At 39.7% G+C, this 18,519-nt stretch overlaps 1 protein-coding gene across 2 annotated transcripts in view; it reads right to left on the bottom strand.

Moving 5' to 3' along the window:
• Positions 1–13,905: 13,905 nt before the first annotated feature.
• Positions 13,906–18,519, bottom strand: part of LOC113015942 (NACHT, LRR and PYD domains-containing protein 12-like) — a 41,664-nt gene continuing 37,050 nt past the window's right edge. For both annotated transcript variants that reach the window (XM_026158328.1, XM_026158329.1), the window contains 2 exons: positions 14,912–14,958; positions 13,906–14,736 (listed from right to left, as the gene is read on the bottom strand). In XM_026158328.1, the coding sequence (XP_026014113.1) occupies positions 14,204–14,736; positions 14,912–14,958 (580 nt within the window). In that variant the 3' untranslated portion in view covers positions 13,906–14,203. The remainder of the gene's footprint in view (positions 14,737–14,911; positions 14,959–18,519) is intronic.

The raw sequence follows: 18,519 nt of genomic DNA, 5'->3' as shown, positions 1-18,519 counted from the left end.
TTCTTTCAGCATCCATTTGCTCTATAGTACTAGTTTTCAGTATTTGCTCAATGACAGTAAAGCCTAGAATGGGCTGCGAAAGACTTCCGCCTTTCATCACTAACATGGGGACTACAAGTTCTTTAGGGTTTGCTCCCTCAGCAGCTAGACCAAAAGTGACTTCAATGAAACCCTTGTAAGGGATGTTTTGACCATTAGCAGCTGAGATTTTTAAATCGTCAGGTGCATCAAGTAACTCAGAAACATCTCTTAATTTCTCATGTGGTAAATACTTCTTTTTCCACTCTTCATCAACAATACACACGTGGGAGCCTGTATCCCATAAGGCTTGAGTTTGGTGGCCTTGTATATAACAGTCAACTATACACTGTTTCCCAACAAGAGCAACAAGATGGGACTGGCTGTCCACCCTTTTGGGGTGAATAACACTTGCCTTTCGGTGCATGTGCTGATTTACTTGAGGCTGAGAGTGTTTGTTGCATTGTTTTCTGTGTCTGGGCCAGTGCTCAGCGTGGCACATCTTAGAACAATAAGTGCTTTTCTTACAAGCTGCACACCTGAGTCTTTTGAGTTTTCCTAGAACACCACAGTAAGAGCAAAGCTGTTGGGACGTTACACTATTATTGGTTACTCCCTGTCCCGTGGGGGCAACCACTGTCCGTTTAAAGGTTGATCTTTGTCTGGTCTAGTTAGTTTCGCCCTGCAACCTGCAAGAAAGTGCTCACTGCTACCACATCGATAGCAATGGTTGCAGTACTCAGTCCCACTTTGCTGGCAGCCAAAGCATTTCCTTAGGCGTGCTCGGTTTACAGCAGGATATTGACGTTGTGGTGCAAAACTCTGTTGATACTGAGCTGTATCACCTCTCTGTCCAGGTCCCACAGGAGGCCAGTAGTTTTGTGGCAGATGCTCAAGATGAGAAAAGGGAACACATTCTGGTGCTGCAAGTGAGGCAGAATACTGTGTTTGTGCCAGACTAGGCTGTTGAATTATTTCTTTGATTTGTGCGACTTCAGCACCAAGATTTTTCAATAATGCCATGTCAGAACAGATTTCTTTAAGTTCATTTAGTAGGTCAGGCTGAGCTTTGCTGATGGATTCAGGTTTTGGGTTTTTCCCTTTTTTATCTGCAGGGGTGTCAGACTGAAGTGAATGCACAGTGGTTGGCCGCTGCTGGGAGAGTAACTTCTTTTTATTTTGTCTCTGCTTCATTTGCACAGGCAACATTGAGTTTCTCAAGGAGGAGCTCATCACTGGTTGTGGTTTCCTGTAGATAGGGCTGGAGGTCACTCTTAATGTTATCATTTTGCAGGCCTGTCAGAACTGTATGAAGGAACATGCTCTGTACAAGCACAGGGTCATATCTTAAGCCAGATTCAGCTTCTTGCGATGCAAACAGAAAGTTCTGTTGCCCCTCGTTCTTGGTAGTGGGACCTTAGAATCCTCCTCAGGGTAGGCAATGTAAGGTTGGTTTTGCCCTCTAGGTAGCTACGCAATTGTAAGCCTGGTGCTATTGCCCTGATTACTGCATCAACTATTTCTATTTCAGGGACTCCTTTGCTGATGCCTTGTTCAATCTGATGACCTAGGCTGGAGAAAGTTAGTTTATCCTTTTGGCCGGGCTCACCAATCTGACCTGATATTTTGAATTCTCTGCCCCACGGTTGTGTCAGAAAAGGTGGAGGGGTTTGTTTAGCACTATTGTCCCCCACACTCATCGACAGTTTGGCTGTACTAGGTTGTTTCGCCTTGTTCTGTTGTGATAATGCAAGAGCCAACTGAAGCGTCTCTATTTCATTTATCAGTTGTTCTTCTTCTGAGGCCTCACCAACCTGTTCCTGCACCTCATCTGTCTGGTTAGTATCTGAGGTTTTGTGTCCCGATGTACCGTTCTGAGCAGCCTGTTGCAACTCAAAAATTTTGTCTTTCAAAAACAGTAGCTCAGACATTCCCTCATCTTCAAGCTCACCCAGCTCCTCTCTTTCTAAGTGCTGTATTATATAGGAAATGAGAGAGGAACGACTTTTACCCGATACCCTTTCAAGTTTTGAACCAGCAATATTTAGAAAATCACAAACTTTGATCAAAATGTCTCTTGTCACTGTATACAATGTACCAGCAACTTCTAACTTCAGGTCCTCTAGCTCTGAAGACTCCATTTCAGTCTGTGGCTTGTGGAAAAGATTAGTGTGATGTAAGACCTCTTTGCAGAAGAGTCAGTGCAGCTTCCCTGGCACCAGTAGTTAACCTCAGGTTGCATGCAGGTCCCTCTGCGTAACTGTCGAAACCAACACACTATATCTCCCACCGTGGTATTTGATGTGGGGGGGTTGAATGATGACTGGGGCGTCTATCTGGGACAGCGGGCCCTCATCACATTCATCCCAGCGGTGCCTCCAAAATGTTACACCCTGAAAAGGGGCTGAAAAGGGGATAAGTCAATGACGACGCTCAGACACGATGCTTCTCTTTCAGCAGCTTCATTGCGAATGATTCAGAAATATAAACATACATACAAAAGTATTAAACATCCTAACAACGATGTACAGTCTCTGTTAGTTGTAAGACAATATATCTCAAGACTGTTTTTTTTCCTTTTCTATAAGTTACAGATTAAATTGAATGTAAGAATTTACAAAAACAGCTGATGAATCAATAAACAAACTTAGATTATTAAACTGAAATGTACAGAAAATAAACAAAATATTCATATAAAAATACTAATAGGCATTTGTCCCTTCACACAAAATAAACATGTTCTTTGTCCAGATCAAATGCAAAATGCACACAATGTATGTTTCATACACAGTCTGGCACGATAATGCTTCATGCTAGCCACCAGCAGAGCGCTTAGCTTAGCTTGCTGCTTATAGCTTATCCTAACATCACAGTTAACACAGGTCATCTAAGTATTCCTAGTATCCTCTTGGTACATTTTGGAAACACGGTCAGTACAACTCAACATACATATTTGTAAAGTCCAACAGCAGAATTGCACAATTATTACCTGAAAAGGGGATAAGTCAATGACGACGCTCAGACACGATGCTTCTCTTTCAGCAGCTTCATTGTGAATGAGGCATCGTGGCCAGAGCTCCCCCTTCCGGCAACGGCAGGCATAACTAATCAATCATGATCACTAAATCACATGGATTATTCCCCAGGCTCGACAAGTGGATCACAGATTGAATGTTACACAAGTTGTAGTCACATTAAGGATTATTATCCGGTTGAACATAGTCATGAACTTTTAACTATTTTAGCCTGTGTTACATTACGTCTCTTAATGGGACTTCTTTTACTCTTGTTTTTAGATTTACATATTTGAAATAAATTGAATAATATATTGGGTAACTTTTAACCACAACTTTTTACTCCATTATAAACTTCAACAAATAATCAATCTATCACATCAGCTGACATCACTGAGAGCCACCTGTCAGTCTCCTTCTGTCCTCTGAAAGTCTGAAAATTCATTTGTCATTAAAATTACTTCCAGTTAATGTCACATTACTGACAACTCAATGAAGACAAATTGGGAAGTAGAAAATGATTCATGTTGCAATATTTATTCTATTCCATCAAATTAGAACAATAAATATTAAAGTGTGACTGCTGTTGGTTAGGATACAATGTTAAAAATAATCAAATGAAACACAGCAGCTTCTCTGACTGTGGTAATACGAACTTAAATATGTGAACAAGGCAGGTAACACTGATCCTTGAATATTTGATTTATATATACAAAGATTTAACTACATACACTTCACTGTGGTATAAAAACTATTGTAAATCAATACATTTATTTATAAATTACATTTATCAGGTCCAACTCTCTCAGATGGGAGGGGTTGGAGCTCAGAGCTGAAACCAGGTAAGTACAGCCTTCCTCTGTGATCAGACAGCCTGACAGACTGCAGACACACAAAGCAATAATCCATATGTTAAAAATAATTGTCTGTTTTTCAGATACAATTACATCTATTTACATCCATTCAATTTAATTGAAGTTTATTTATAAGTAACATTTCCCAGCAGACAACAACAGTCATCTCAAGTTTTTTTTTTCGAGTGTAAGCTACCACCCAACAATATTAGAGAGAAAGCTCATGCTATTAGACAATCCACTGTGAACAGTGGTGATGGTGGGAAGAAGGAACTCCCTTTTACCAAAAGGGTAAAAGCAGCTCCAGGACTACCTACATCTACCATGACTGCAGGGTAGGGGGGCACAGAGAAGAGTTGAATACAGTGACAAAAGAACAAATCACAAACTAAGGAGAAAGTTAAGGACATGCAATAGTGAAACACAGTGACCCAGCTTTAACTATAAGCTTTATTAAAAAACACATTTTGAAGCTTGTCTTAAAGGTAGTCATCTTTTTTTTTCCATTTTGAGAAGTCGACATTAAATAAATACATTAGAAAATTTTTAAATTCTGGATATCTCATTCCAAATGAAAAAAGTCACACAACATCAGTATAACCTCCAGAAGAAAATATTTAGATCAAGACATTTCTATGACAGCTTACCTTTAATTTTAGATTTAAATGTGGAGATCAGTTGTTCTTAACAATGCTTTGTGATAAGTAGGGATGGGTACCGGTGTCCGGTGCCATGATTTAATTTTGTACTTTTTCCAATTTTATAGTACATGCAAACAAAAATGTGAAAAAAAGAACACAAAAGAAAAAAACTAAAAAAAAATAAAGGACACCTAGTCTGTGGAAGAGGGGAAAAGGAAAAAAAACAAACAAAAAAACGAGGAGAGGTCCCTGCCTTATGGGGCTGAGTTACAGTGGGGCAAAAAAGTATTTAGTCAGCCACCGATTGTGCAAGTTCCCCCACTTAAAATGATGACATGTATATGTATATATATATATGTATACACACACACACACATATATATATATATATATATGTATATATATATATATATATATATATATGTATATATATGTACATATATATATGTATATATATATATGTATATATATATATATGTATATATATATATATATATATATATATATATATATATATATACATATATATATACATATATATATATATATATATATGTATATATATATGTGTATATATATATATGTATATATATATATATATATTTCTTCATACATTCTTATATATTTCCTTACTGTGTATTGTGTATTTTGTTGTACAGATATTTTATTTTCAACTTTAATTTATATATTTTATCTTATTCTTTCCCAGTTAAATTTACCCTTCATTCTAATTTGTGTTGTACAGTTATTTCATTTTTAACTTTAATTTTTATATTTTATTTTATTGTATTCCTTCCTAATTAAATTTACCCCTTTTTAATTTTCATATTTATTTCCTATCTTATTCATAGCCTCTCCTTTTTTTTCTTTAGGTCACGAGCAGTTGTCTAAGCATTTCACTGCATATCGTACTGTGTATGACTGTTTATGTGACAAATAAAATTTGAATTTGATAAAAACATTGTTGTGTCTCTGAGTGTGACATATACTTCTGAGTCAGAAGTCTTACCCACACTATCCACATCTCAGAGAAAACACTGAATGTGTTACATAGATCATGTTTTCAGGAAATCACAGATGCAGAGCTTGTACAGGCGTGTGAGTCGTGTATGAGCTCCACAGTTTGGCGAAACGTCCTCCTAAACATGTGTTGATGACTTTGAGCACCATACAACAAAATACAAAGTGAACTTACCCCAACAACACTGTTTTCATAAAGAGATTGGTCTTTATGATTCAGAGAAGTAGAAGCAGCAGACTCTCATTTTCATGGGGTAACGTTCAAAGTAGAGATGGCACGATACCACTTTTTTATGTCCGATACCGATATCATAAATTTAGATATCTGCCGATAACGATATGAATCCAATGTAGTGTGTTTTTTAATCAATAAAACAGTTTTTTAATATCTTGCTGCATTTTGTATAAGTTCATACTCAACTTTAAATAAACAACAACACTAAAGCTATTCTGTTATACCTGTATGTATGTAAAAATACACTGCACCCAAAATATTTCATAGTTCAGCAATACTGATCAATCTAATAAACTTAAACCTACTCCATCCTTCCTATTCTGGTATTTTAAAGAGTACTTAGCAGAAATATTAAGCAACCTAACTAATAGGGTTGCCAACTCCCAGCAAAAAAAAATAGGGAACCACCCTCCACCTCATGATGCTTAATCGACGTAATCAACTTTAATTTGATGCAGTGTGAAAAAAAATGCACAGAATAAATTATTTTTCAAGAATAATTAAATAGATTCAACATCTTTTTTCAACAGAATTGCAGACTGCACAGATGGTATCTTCCCAAAGGAAAAAGTAGTATAGCTTATTAGACTTAACAGTTACTATATACAGTAATGGACTTTGTTGGAATCTCCCAATTCTTTTAATCTTTGGGCTGAAGGAAGGACAATACTCGGTGTATAAATGCTCAATCAACAATCATTTATTTCCATACAATTCAACACTTAAGAGCATTAGAACGTCTGGACGGGAGAGATGCTTGCAGAGGGTTACCGCATGTCTCAAAATGGTGGAGGGTTACTCAAGCTCTTATAGCCTTTAGTGGCCCCCACCTAGTCGTAAAAACCTAAACATTCACATTCTTTCTCTGCTACGGCGCCTAAGTTATGACCTCGACTCCCTGTCTTTCTGCTCTCTGTAAAGGTGGGGGCATGGAATGTGGTCCGTCTCCCCTGTCCTAGACACAGAGTCTCCTGCATACAACCTTTCTTTTCATGATTCAGCAGTAAAACATGTCAAGAACACAGTGTGAGACATTCACAGCAGATCAAGGATACAAAGTGATGCACACTTTATCTATTGAACTACAAAATGAATATGTTCTTTTAACCCAAAAGTATAATGAGAACTAAACTACATACACAGCACACCATCTAAACTAAAGGAAATTATATGACCTACAGCAGTTAACATAATTCAACTACTTTAACTACAGATATAAGATAACATATGATAACAGAATAATCTCACAACTTCTATACATTTTACATCAGATTAAAACTTTGGTTTAAGATTCAGATAATTATTTATTAAAAGCTAGACATTTTAAATGAGAATAAGAAAGAAAAGTATGTCTTTGTGCCCCCCTTTTCCCTGTTAATGCCCTATCGGCCCCCCTAGCTAAACTTTGCTAGATCAGCCCCTGTACAGTTACCAGCCGTCAGCTATGTAGAAAAGGATCCTGGTGTAGAAAGTAATATTAAATACATTCTAACAATAGCTTATCAAGGTTAAACGTGCTGCTGTTATTCAGCTGCTGGTTTCCTCTTTCTGGTGCAAAGTGGGCCAAAAACAAAGACGAGAGACGGACTCGTGACAGAAAAGCCGATCAGCTGATCATTGATCAGATTCATGATTGAAGTAGCAACAGGAGAGGGAAGGAGAGAGAAGAGGCAGTCGCTCCATATATTGGTTGTTAAGCTTAACGTGGGAATGCTTTACAAACATTCAGAGACGAACTTACACACTTGCTTTACTTCTCTCTGGGATAACTTCATCGGAGATGAAATGCTGGTTTGGTAGCGAGGCTCCAAATACACACAGCCGCTCTATCAAGAGAGCACATTGCTCCGACGTGCTACGGTTATGAGCTGAGTTATGCCGTGTCGCAAGTTTTGTGAGGTGCTTTTTTGATATTTAATGGATCGGATTACATTTTTTATTTCTCTCTGATATCCGAGCCAGTAATTTACGTCAGTATCGGACCGATACCAATACGTAATATCATCATCATCATCATTGTTTATTTATATAGCACTTTAAAAACACAAAAGGCTGACCAAAGTGCTGAACAATAGAAACATAATAGATACCATAAGAATAATAAATACGATAAAATAATAAACATAGCGAAAACAATAAAATACAAGTCAGTCAACCACTGAGTCAAAAGCCAGTGAATAAAAATGCGTTTTCAATCTGGATTTAAAAACCAGCACTGATGTCGATTGCCTAATGTGAAGAGGAAGATTATTCCAAAGCTTAGGACCCACGATAGAGAACGCTCAGTCTCCTCCTCCTGAATAACAGTCTCCAAGTCACGCCTTGAAAGAAAAGGTTTAACCTTCGACAGACGCCCGAGTTGATAGAATGATGATTTCACTACCCCATTCACGTGGCCATCAAAGGTAAGTGCAGAGTTGATTTTTAACCCAAGATTGGTAATCGAGCTCTTCAAGTGAGGGGTCAGAGCAGCAAGCTCAACATCAGGGATATCAGAGGAACGATTCGAGCCAAACAGAATTGCTTCCGTTTTACGTTCATTAAAATTTAAAAAGTTTTGAGCCATCCATGACTTAAAATCACTGAGGCAATCAAGCAGGAGTCTAAGTGGGGAGCTATCAGAATGACTGAAAGGAAAATAAAGCTGGCAATCATCAGCATATAGATGAAATGAAACTTTATGTTTATGAAAGATTGCACCCAGTGGCAGGAGATACAATGAAAACAGTAATGGCCCAAGAATAGATCCCTGTGGTACACCCCATGGCAGAGGGGCCACAGAGGACGATGACGAGCCCAACTTAACACAGAAGCTCCTGTTTGAGAGATATGATTTTATCCACAGGAGTGCCAAGCCAGAAATGCCCACACAATGCTGTAATCGAGAGATCAGCAGGTCGTGATCCACTGTGTCAAATGCAGCAGTCATATCTAGTAGTATAAGCACTACGTGTTTACCACAGTCTGTCGCTACCAGGATATCGTTCATAACCTTTATGAGAGCTGTCTCTGTGCTATGAAACGGCCTAAAGCCAGACTGAAAAACTTCAAACATTTGAGAGTTGTTTAGATAATCCATCAGCTGAGTGTGAACAACCTTTTCCAAGATCTTACTCAGAAAAGGAAGTTTAGAGATGGGTCTAAAATTTGACATTACTGAAATATCTGAGCCTGGCTTCTTAAGTAAGGGATAAATAACTGCATGCTTAAACTTACTTGGTACTTGACCTGACAAAAGGCTGGTATTGATTATGTTCAAAATATGTGGTCCAACAGTAGGAAACAGTAGCGGTTTTAGATACGGGCAACACGGGCGGTTACCCGGGGCGGCATCGTGTTGGGGGGCAGCGTCGTGGGCATCGGCAAAAAAAAAAAAAAAAAAAAAAAAAAAATGCTTGTACTCATGCTGCCCCGACGTCATGCCAGCGCATATTGGGAATGGCATAGGCACCGATCGGTTTTCTATCGCCCATTTGCTGGGAGTAAGGGCGCCCTCCGTTTGCGAGGTGTGCTTGCTGCTTGCAGCACAGGGAGGAGAGGGCGGGGCGGCGGGGGATTCTCTGACCGGCTGGAGCAGCATCTAATAACCAACTCACAAAATAAAACAAACTAAAAACAAACCAACAAACACAAAAACACCAGACATCATGATACAGACTTATAATTTGCACTGATGTTTTTTCGAAATTCTATCCGCGAAAAGTGAGCGCGAGACCCCTCTGTGCGCCTGCTCGCTGCTGAAGTCAAAGTAAACTTTATTGTCATCTCTGCTACATACAGTCCAGTATATAGAGACGAGACGACGAGGCTCCAGTTACAGTAGTGCAAGTAAACAAACAATAAATATAAGAAGAGTAAGAAAATAAATATACACTTTAGGACCAGGAGTAAAGGGATCAATAACAATTTAAAATTTATAATTTACAGTTTGATGATTTAAAGTCTCACACACAACCCGTCGAAAGGGGAGAGGGCCGGCTGCTTCCAACAGAAGATAAAGTGGAGGGTCTCAAACTGGCAACCTTATCCACAAACAAATTAAGAAACCTATTACATATAACCTCAGAAGATTGCAAAAGAACATGATCCTCTGCATTCAGTACAGAATTAATGGTATTATACAGAACACGAGGGTTATGTGAATTAACAGCAATAAGTTGTGAAAAATAGGAGTTTTTGGCGGTCTTTACTGCCCTCTGATAAGCTTAATATCTGATCGGTCCATCTCTAGTTCAAAGATGACGCCAGTGTGTACGGCAGGCCGTCCTCATCTCTGTTGTCGATCTCTTTTCCTTGATATTTGTTTATTTTTTGTTATCTTTCTGGCACCAGGGCTGGACTGGTACAAAAAATCAGCCTGGGCATTTTGGCTAGAGACCGGCCCACCAGGTACTATAGGAAAAACCATAAAGCCTTTGAATGAAAACAAACATCGTTGTGACAGTGATGTACACTGACTTGTTGGTACATATGTATCCATCTAATAAACTTAAACCTACACCATCCTCCCTATTCTGGTATTCTAAACAGTACTTAGCCGAAACCCAAAGACTGCTTGGTTGAGTTAACCTCCTGAACTATCTACAACATATGGTGGAAACCTGAAATTAAGACAGAGAAGACTAGAGGTGAGACATGACCATTACTGAATATTAAAAATAATAAATGACAGATTTAGTGATATTTTCATAAACTATTTATTTACCACATCAATAAACAGCATGGCAGGGCAAAATATTTTTTCTAACATGGCAACCTTTAAAAAGTGAAAGGAGACAGAAAGACAGGTGAGAAAGAATAAAACTTAATTGACTTTTTGATGGCATTTTGCACAAAGTACTGGTGTACAGAATCTAGAAAATGTGGGAAAATACTGGCATCATGTACAGTACTTTCATCTGAAGAAATTATGTTGGGACCCTGAAAAAAATTACCCATTCATGTCACCGAAAAGGTAAACCTGTTTCTCCATCGCCTGTTCAGCTCTGATGATTAAGTACGGACATCTCCTGGTTTCATCTTCATGTTTCCCTCTCACCAGACAACCAAACCGATGATCAGCAGCTTTTACGTCTGTGGCTCCAACAAACATCAGCTGATCCTAGAAAGTAATATTAAATAAATTCTAACAACAGCTCATCAAGTTTAAAGGCGCTTCTGCTGTTCAACGCGACCTCCGCTAGTTTCCTCCTTCTGGTGCAAAGTGGGAGATAAACAACCAAGAGAGACGGGACTTGCGGCAGAAACGCTGATCAGCTGATCATTGATCAGTTTCGTGATTGAAGTAGCAGCAGGAGAGGGAGGAGAGAGACAAGAAGAGGCAGCTGACAGCGTAAAGACGCAGAATAACTCCAGCTTTTTGTCTTTTTTTTTATTGTAGCTGAAGTACAGGACAAATCGCGTTTATTTTCAGCTCCATACGAAATGCATAATATTAACTCTGAATAGAGGATTCCGTTTTTTACCGGACGGTTTGCAACTCTACTAACTAACCTTATGAATAAAATAAAGTTCACCAGTCACATCATAGCACCCGCCCAGCTGTACACAGTACGAGTTATTGTAACTGACTGTAAAAAGTTAGCACAACGAAAATAAACTACACCTAAACTTGGCTTATATCTGACCCAAATAGACTGCAGGTCATAACTTCTTACCTGAAGCTCAGTTCACCTGACAGTCGGACCGGCGGGTCTCTCCTCCTCCCCCTCCCCTTTCCCTTATCCACCTGCTGGCCTCCACCACTTGCTAATTTTACTGAATCTGTGAAAGCTCCACCATAGCTACTACCAAACAATTGAGTTATTTTTAAACATCTGCCAGCATCTGTCCAATCCGCCACCTTTCACAGTTTACACTGTTACGGGAAAAAAAAGACAACAACAAAAAAACATTAGCCCATTTAAAACGAGAAATTACCATCGGCTCACCAGGCAAATGCCTGGTATGCCCAATGGCAAGTCCAGCTATGTCTGGCACTATGCCCCCCAGATGGTTATGCATTAATCACTTATGACCGGGATACTCTGTTAAATCTTCGTTTTCCCCCCAATGCTGGGTTGGATCAAGGCTGGAATTTGGGAGACGCTACCTTTCCACATATCATCTCTTCCACTGGTTCATATGGTTCCCCTCTCTGCTCCCTGCCTAAGAAGCGCTATAGGAAGCGGGGCAAATGGAGTGGGTTTCGTGTTCGCTTTAAGGCTTACGCTTTAAGGCAAGGCAAGGCAAGGCAAGTTTATTTGTATAGCACAATTCAACAACAAGGTGATTTAAGGTGAGGGAATCAGCTGCAGCTGATTCCCTCACCACCGCGGGGATTATACGACTTCCATCTGCTCAGGATCCATCATCCTTCAGGCTGCTCAACCATCGCTGGATCTGTCCGGTCAGTAAACAAGCCTGTCCGGTTTCTCTGCCTGTTCGTGTTTGGATCCCCAGTGATGGTGTACGGCACAGGTATTTAAGCCAGCTAAGACGTGCTTCCAGCAGACATAAGATGCCAATCTCTCGGATGGCTTTATTAAACGCAAGATCGCTGGTGAATAAAACCTTCATCTTAAATGACCTCTTCCTCACCTCTCGGCTTGATGCTCTGTTATTGACTGAAACTTGGATTCGTCCTGGTGAGTCCTCTTCCTTTTCAGAGCTACTATCTCTGGACTGTGTGTTCTTCAGTTCACTGAGACCCTCGGGAAGAGGTGGAGGCATGGCCCCTGTTTTTACCGCATCCAATTTAAAATACTGCTGCTCACGTTTAAAATGACCAACAACACAGCACCGAGCTACCTTAAGGAACTCCTTAAATCGTATGTTCCTGCCAGAGCATTAAGATCATCTACTCAGTTACTCTTGGTGCAGCCTAGATCTCGGCTGAAGTCTAGAGGTGACCGAGCGTTTGCCCTGGCTGCACCAGAGTTGTGGAATAACCTTCCGATTGTGATCCGGGCGTCTGATTCCATCCAATCTTTTAAATCACGGTTAAAAACCTATTTGTTTAATCTCGCCTTTCCTGCTTGTTAATGCTCGCACCTGACTTTTAGACTTACTCTATTTTTTCTTATACATATTTTTTTATGGCTTGTGCTTTTATTATGTTTTTATTTTGATATGCATTTTATATTACCCCTGTTTATTAGTGGCATTGACCTGTGAGTATATTTGATACTTTGCTAAAGCGTTATAATACTCGTGTTACTTCTCCGTCTCTTATGTTAAGCACTTTGGTATACCGCTGTTTTTAAATGTGCTCTATAAATAAAGTTTGTTGTTGTTGTTGTTGTTAAAAACAAACTTAAAGTTCGGCAACTGCCCTCTCCTACCTATTCTAGTTTTGAGGTTCAATTATTGGAGCTTGCTGGACCCCCAACGATTCTATGTGCTATGATTTATCGACCACCTAAATATAATAGGTCTTTTATTTGTGAATTTGCTGACTTCGTGGGTTCATTTTTACTAGGTTATGACCAAGCTCTTATTACTGGAGATTTTAACATACATATTTGTTGTGCTGATGACCCCCTAGCCAAGGATTTTCTTGCCTTAATTGACTCTTTTAACCTTACACAGTGGGTCTGGGAACCAACTCATCGTAAAGGCCATACTTTGGATTGGTTCCTCTCATATGCTTTGGATATTTGTACTATGGACATTGATAATGCTGGTATTTCTGACCATTTTTTGGTCATGTTTGATGTTGAGCTGTGTGCAATTGATTTAAATTCTAAAGGCTGTCATCGCCCTGTACGTATCATTAACTCTGAGACTGTGGCTAACTTCATTACGACATTTCTAAACTTTGCCTTTTTTGATCCAGATTTCACTGATATTAACTGTTACACACCTCCCTTGGTTGATGATTTTGCCAACGCTACGCTATCCACCTGTTGTTCCATCTTAGATACTGTGGCCCCTATAAAGATGAAACGTCCCAGAACTTCTTATCAACCAAGCCTAAATGACACTATACGAGCCTTACGTTGTGTCTGCTGTAAATCTGAAAGGATTTACAGCAGACACGACCTATGACATTCTTTGTAGGAGCCGCTTTCTATACCAGAACTCCGTAAAGGCAGCTAAAGCAGCTTAAGGTATTATTGAGACTAATAGCCACAACCCCCAAATGTTATTCAAAATTTAATTCAGTGATAAATCTCTGTCCGGACTCTTTGAGCTCGGCCTCTCAGGCTCTCTGTGAGCAATTTCTTAATCATTTTAGTGGAAAAGTTTTATTACTGAAGGCTTCACACTCTCACTGTCTTGTGCTGAACCCTGTTCCGGTTTTAGGATGCATGTCCACCTTTTCTCACTTTGAGCTGTTATCACTCCCCACTCTTAAGGGAATAATTGAACAATTGAGAAACTCAAATTCTGTGCATGATATCCTTCCATCCTGAATTATCAAGGAAGGTCAAGCTCAACTCAGCACAGACACATTGAGGAACCAGACCAGACATAAAAACCAGGATAAAGAGGTTCAGTGAATGTGGTGTTGAAGGTGTGGAGGTGGATCAGAATGTCAGAGGAGACTCTGTAAAAGGACAGCGTGCCAGCAGGAAAGTCCACATACACTGCTACTCTGTTAGGGACAGAGGACGAGAAGGAGGAGGAGATGGATGTTTCTTTGTTATTGTGCCAGACAGAACGAGGACCATCACCAGAGCAGAGCAGATTCCATGATTGATCATTCCATCCAAACACACAGTCATTACTCCCTCCTTTCCTTCTGATTCCACTGTAACTCACTGATATATAAATGTCTCCTCTGCACTCGACCTCCCAATAACAGCGACCAGTCAGACCATTTCTACACAGCAGCTGAGGATGAACATCAAATCTGTCTGGATGATCAGGATATGACTGCTCCTCTATCACACGTGTCACCTTCCTGTTGTTGTCAGACAGTTTAAGTTCTCTGTGTACTGTGTTTGTGTCGATTGTGAGTTGACAGGAATCTGATGGAGAGAACAAACACAATCCAGCTGCAGTTATTGATCCATCATTTGTTCATTGATTGACACTTTAATGATGACTCCTGACATCACAGATGTGAATGAGTGATGTGACAGTTTGAAGATGGTTGAATGTGTACTGCTTTGTTTTCATGAATCACATTAAATACACACTTACACTTCTTCAGCCCTGGTGTCAACCATTGGACTCCAGCAGGCTCCACCCTGAAAGGAGGAGGGGGGTCAGACCAGCACAGTCTCTTTCAGCATGCACACATGGACATTGCATCGCTCTCATATACATACTGTTAGATACTGATAAAGGAACAGTCCAACATTTTTACAACTACACTTAAATCCATATGTGGATCAAACTGCTGATGATCTGGATCTATCGCTATCAGTATCAGTATGAAATATGACTGATTCATTGGTAAATGGCCTGTATTTGTATAGCGCTTTACTAGTCCCTAAGGACCCCAAAGTGCTTTACACATCCAGTCATCCACCCATTCACACACACATTCACACACTTGTGATGGTCAAGCTATATTGTAGCCACAGCCACCCTGGGGCGCACTGACAGAGGCGAGGCTGCGGGACACTGGCGCCACCGGGCCCTCTGACCACCACCAGTAGGCAACAGGTTGAAGTATCCAAGCTGGGGCTCGAACCGGCAACCTTCCGATTACAAGGCGAACTCCCAACTCTTGAGCCACGATCGCCCCCATCTTTATATTCCTCTTCTCCTGGAAAGGACACCTCCCTGCCTTTGCTGCCAGCTGTTTTTCTTCTCTTGGTGTCAGTGTGATTACTGTGCATGACCTCTGACCTCTGAGTGGGTGCAGCATCCCCATGCAGCATAGCATGTATTTATTTTATTTCCATTTTATATTAATCCATATTATATATTCTATATTTATATATGTGCATATTTGTATATATGGTATATTTTTGCTTATATCCTTACTCTCATCCCCCTTTATTGTATCTGTAACATGTAATTTCTGTCGGTGCTATGCTACTGGAAACTGAATTTCCTTAAGGAACCCACCCGAGGGATTAATAAAGTTTCATCTAATCTAATCTAAGAGCAGCAGAACATTCAGTCTTTCATCCCCTAACTGCTTCATCATGATTTAACACACTTGATCCTTCTAGGGGAAGTACGTTTTATGCATTTATGAGCTGCTTTGAATTCACACTTTACAAAATTAACATTAGATCTATCATCTTCTCCAGGATTTTCCTGATTTTACATTTCAACATGATTTGTTTTTGTTCTCTCTCACACCAATCTTCATCAGTTCAATTATTTCCACAAAGGATTTGATTAACTTTTTTAGCCAGGATCTCTGCTTTTTTGAATTCATACTTCCTATTGTTCCTTGACCTACTAATACTGGATTCTGCAGTTGTTTCCTGACTCCACACATTCTCAATAGGTGTGCTTCTTCCTAAATTACTGCAGTATTCCTGCCAGTATGTTCTTTTAATTTTCCTCTTTCCTCATTACTGCTGAGCCTTCTTTATATTGTGTTTCTTTTAAGCTGCCTGAATGCTCTTTCTGTCCTTTACTGCTGCATTCGGTACCATTGTCTTCTGTACCGTTCCTCTACTCACTTGGACAGCTTCTTCAACTGCATTTATTCTAAGATCAGTCAGCTTTTTATGGATATCATCTCCGTCCTCCTCCATCCTAACATCATCTTGATAATTTTGTTTGAAATTTTCAAAAAATAAAACAAAAACAAACCCAAAACAAAGACAGACACAAACTGGCTCAGATGCATTACAGGAAAAAAAACAATTAATTCAAACAAAATTGCACTTCACAATACAGAATAAAATACAAAAAGCTGAAGTTGATAAAAGTTTACAAATCTGAGTCTAGTTCAGCCCAATCTGGATTTTGCAAAGTATTCCTAAAAGGGGTTCCAAACTTTCAGAAGAGAATCTTTTGAGTCTTTGCTGAACCTTTCCATTTGTATTATGGACATCATGTCTGTTACCCACAACTGAAAGGAAGGAGGGGTGGGGGACTTCCATTCCCTCAGTATTAATTTCTTGGCGACAATCAAACCTAGCTCCAGTGGCTCCTGCAGTTGGGAGTAGCTCTGACGTCAGAGAACACCCAAAAATTACAAGTTCAGGTTCGGGCTGTAGAGGATTCATATATGCCTTGGAGTACCAGTCAAATATTTTAAACCAAAAGCCTGTTAATGAGGGACAAGACCAAAAGGCATGGAACAACGTACCTTCTGTCTGTCTACACCTGTCACATATTGGGGAGACAGAAGGAAAAATTTTGTGCAGTCTGACCTTAGAATAGTGTAACCGGTGGAGGATTTTAAATTGAATTAATTGGTGTCTGCTGTTTATAGAGCAGGAGTGGATTTTGGACAGACACTTCAGGCACCTTCATCCCCGATTCTTTCTCCCAAGCCTGCCTAGTCCCAACGGTATGCACTACAATAGAGTCACCAAATAATTGTATAGTTTTTGTGATAAGATGTCTGGAATCAGGTCGGCTCTTGAGGATTTCATAGATCCCGTGCTCCGATGGTAGAGTTGCAAAGTCTTTAAACTTGAATGGGATGTAATACTTGACCTGCAGATATCTATAAAAGTTTGAATGTGGCAGATTATATTTCCCTTTTAGTTGACCAAATAAAAAAGATTTATTATCAATATACATATCCTTAATAGACAGTAAACCCTTTTCTCTCCAGTCATGATAAGTCTTATCTTGCCAAGGAGGCATAAAGTCATGATTGAAACATATTGGCATCTGTACAGATGTGTCTGGCAGTTCCAAAAAACGTCTAATCTAATTCAAGATTCTAATGGATTGTTTTAATACAAAACCCAGACATTTATAAGAGTCCAATTTTTCAAACTTGGTAAATAACATAGCCGACAGGGAGGAATTGTTCACTTATTCAGCTTCCAGTCTAACCCACAATGGGGGTGTTGATGCCTAGTCATCAGGGGAGTCCTGCTGCCAGAACACTAACACTCTGATATTAGCAGCCTAGTAGTAATGTTTAAAACTGGCAGGCCCAGCTCTCCTTCTCTCTTGGTTTTCTGCAAATGCACTTTAGAGATTCTAGCCCTTTTACTATTCCAAATATTGGACTGAATGACTGAGTCCAAATGTTTGAAAAAGGCCGCTGTAAGATAAATGGGGAGATTTTGATATAGATATAAAGATTTGGGAAGAGAAATCATCTTAATTGAATGGTTGATGGTATATCGTGATAATTTACCAAAAGCTGTAATCAGGCTGAGGAGCAGAGGAACTGATTGTTCAGCATCCTGCAAGTACAGTATTACATCATCAGCATACAAACTAATGATTCAACACCTCCAACCTGGAGCCCCTTGATATCTGGATGCTCTCTTATAGCCACAGCGAGAGGCTCCTAAACGATGGCAAAGAGTGCTGGGGATAGTGGACAGCCCTGCTGCACCTAGCGCTGCAGAAGGAATGGGGCAGACCAGTTGTTATTTGTCAAAATAGAGCACATTGGTTCTGTGTAAATCAGTTTCACCCAAGAAATGAAAGATTCACCAAATCCAAATCTGCGCAGTGACTCAAACATGTAAGGCCACTCGACCTGGTCAAATGTTTTATGTGCATTCATGGCTAGAGCAGAGGCTCCCTTAGAATTTTTATAGTCGGAATAGATGATATTGAGTCTAATATTGAGCCTAACATTGAAAAAGGAAAGTCTACCAGGGATAAACCCCATCTGGTCAGGATGAATAATGTTTGCCAAATGT

This window comes from Astatotilapia calliptera, chromosome 23, assembly GCF_900246225.1.
Source record: "Astatotilapia calliptera chromosome 23, fAstCal1.2, whole genome shotgun sequence".
Lineage (NCBI taxonomy): Eukaryota > Metazoa > Chordata > Actinopteri > Cichliformes > Cichlidae > Astatotilapia > Astatotilapia calliptera.
Note: the sequence above shows the minus strand (reverse complement) of the source record. Positions and strands in the feature narration are given on the sequence as shown.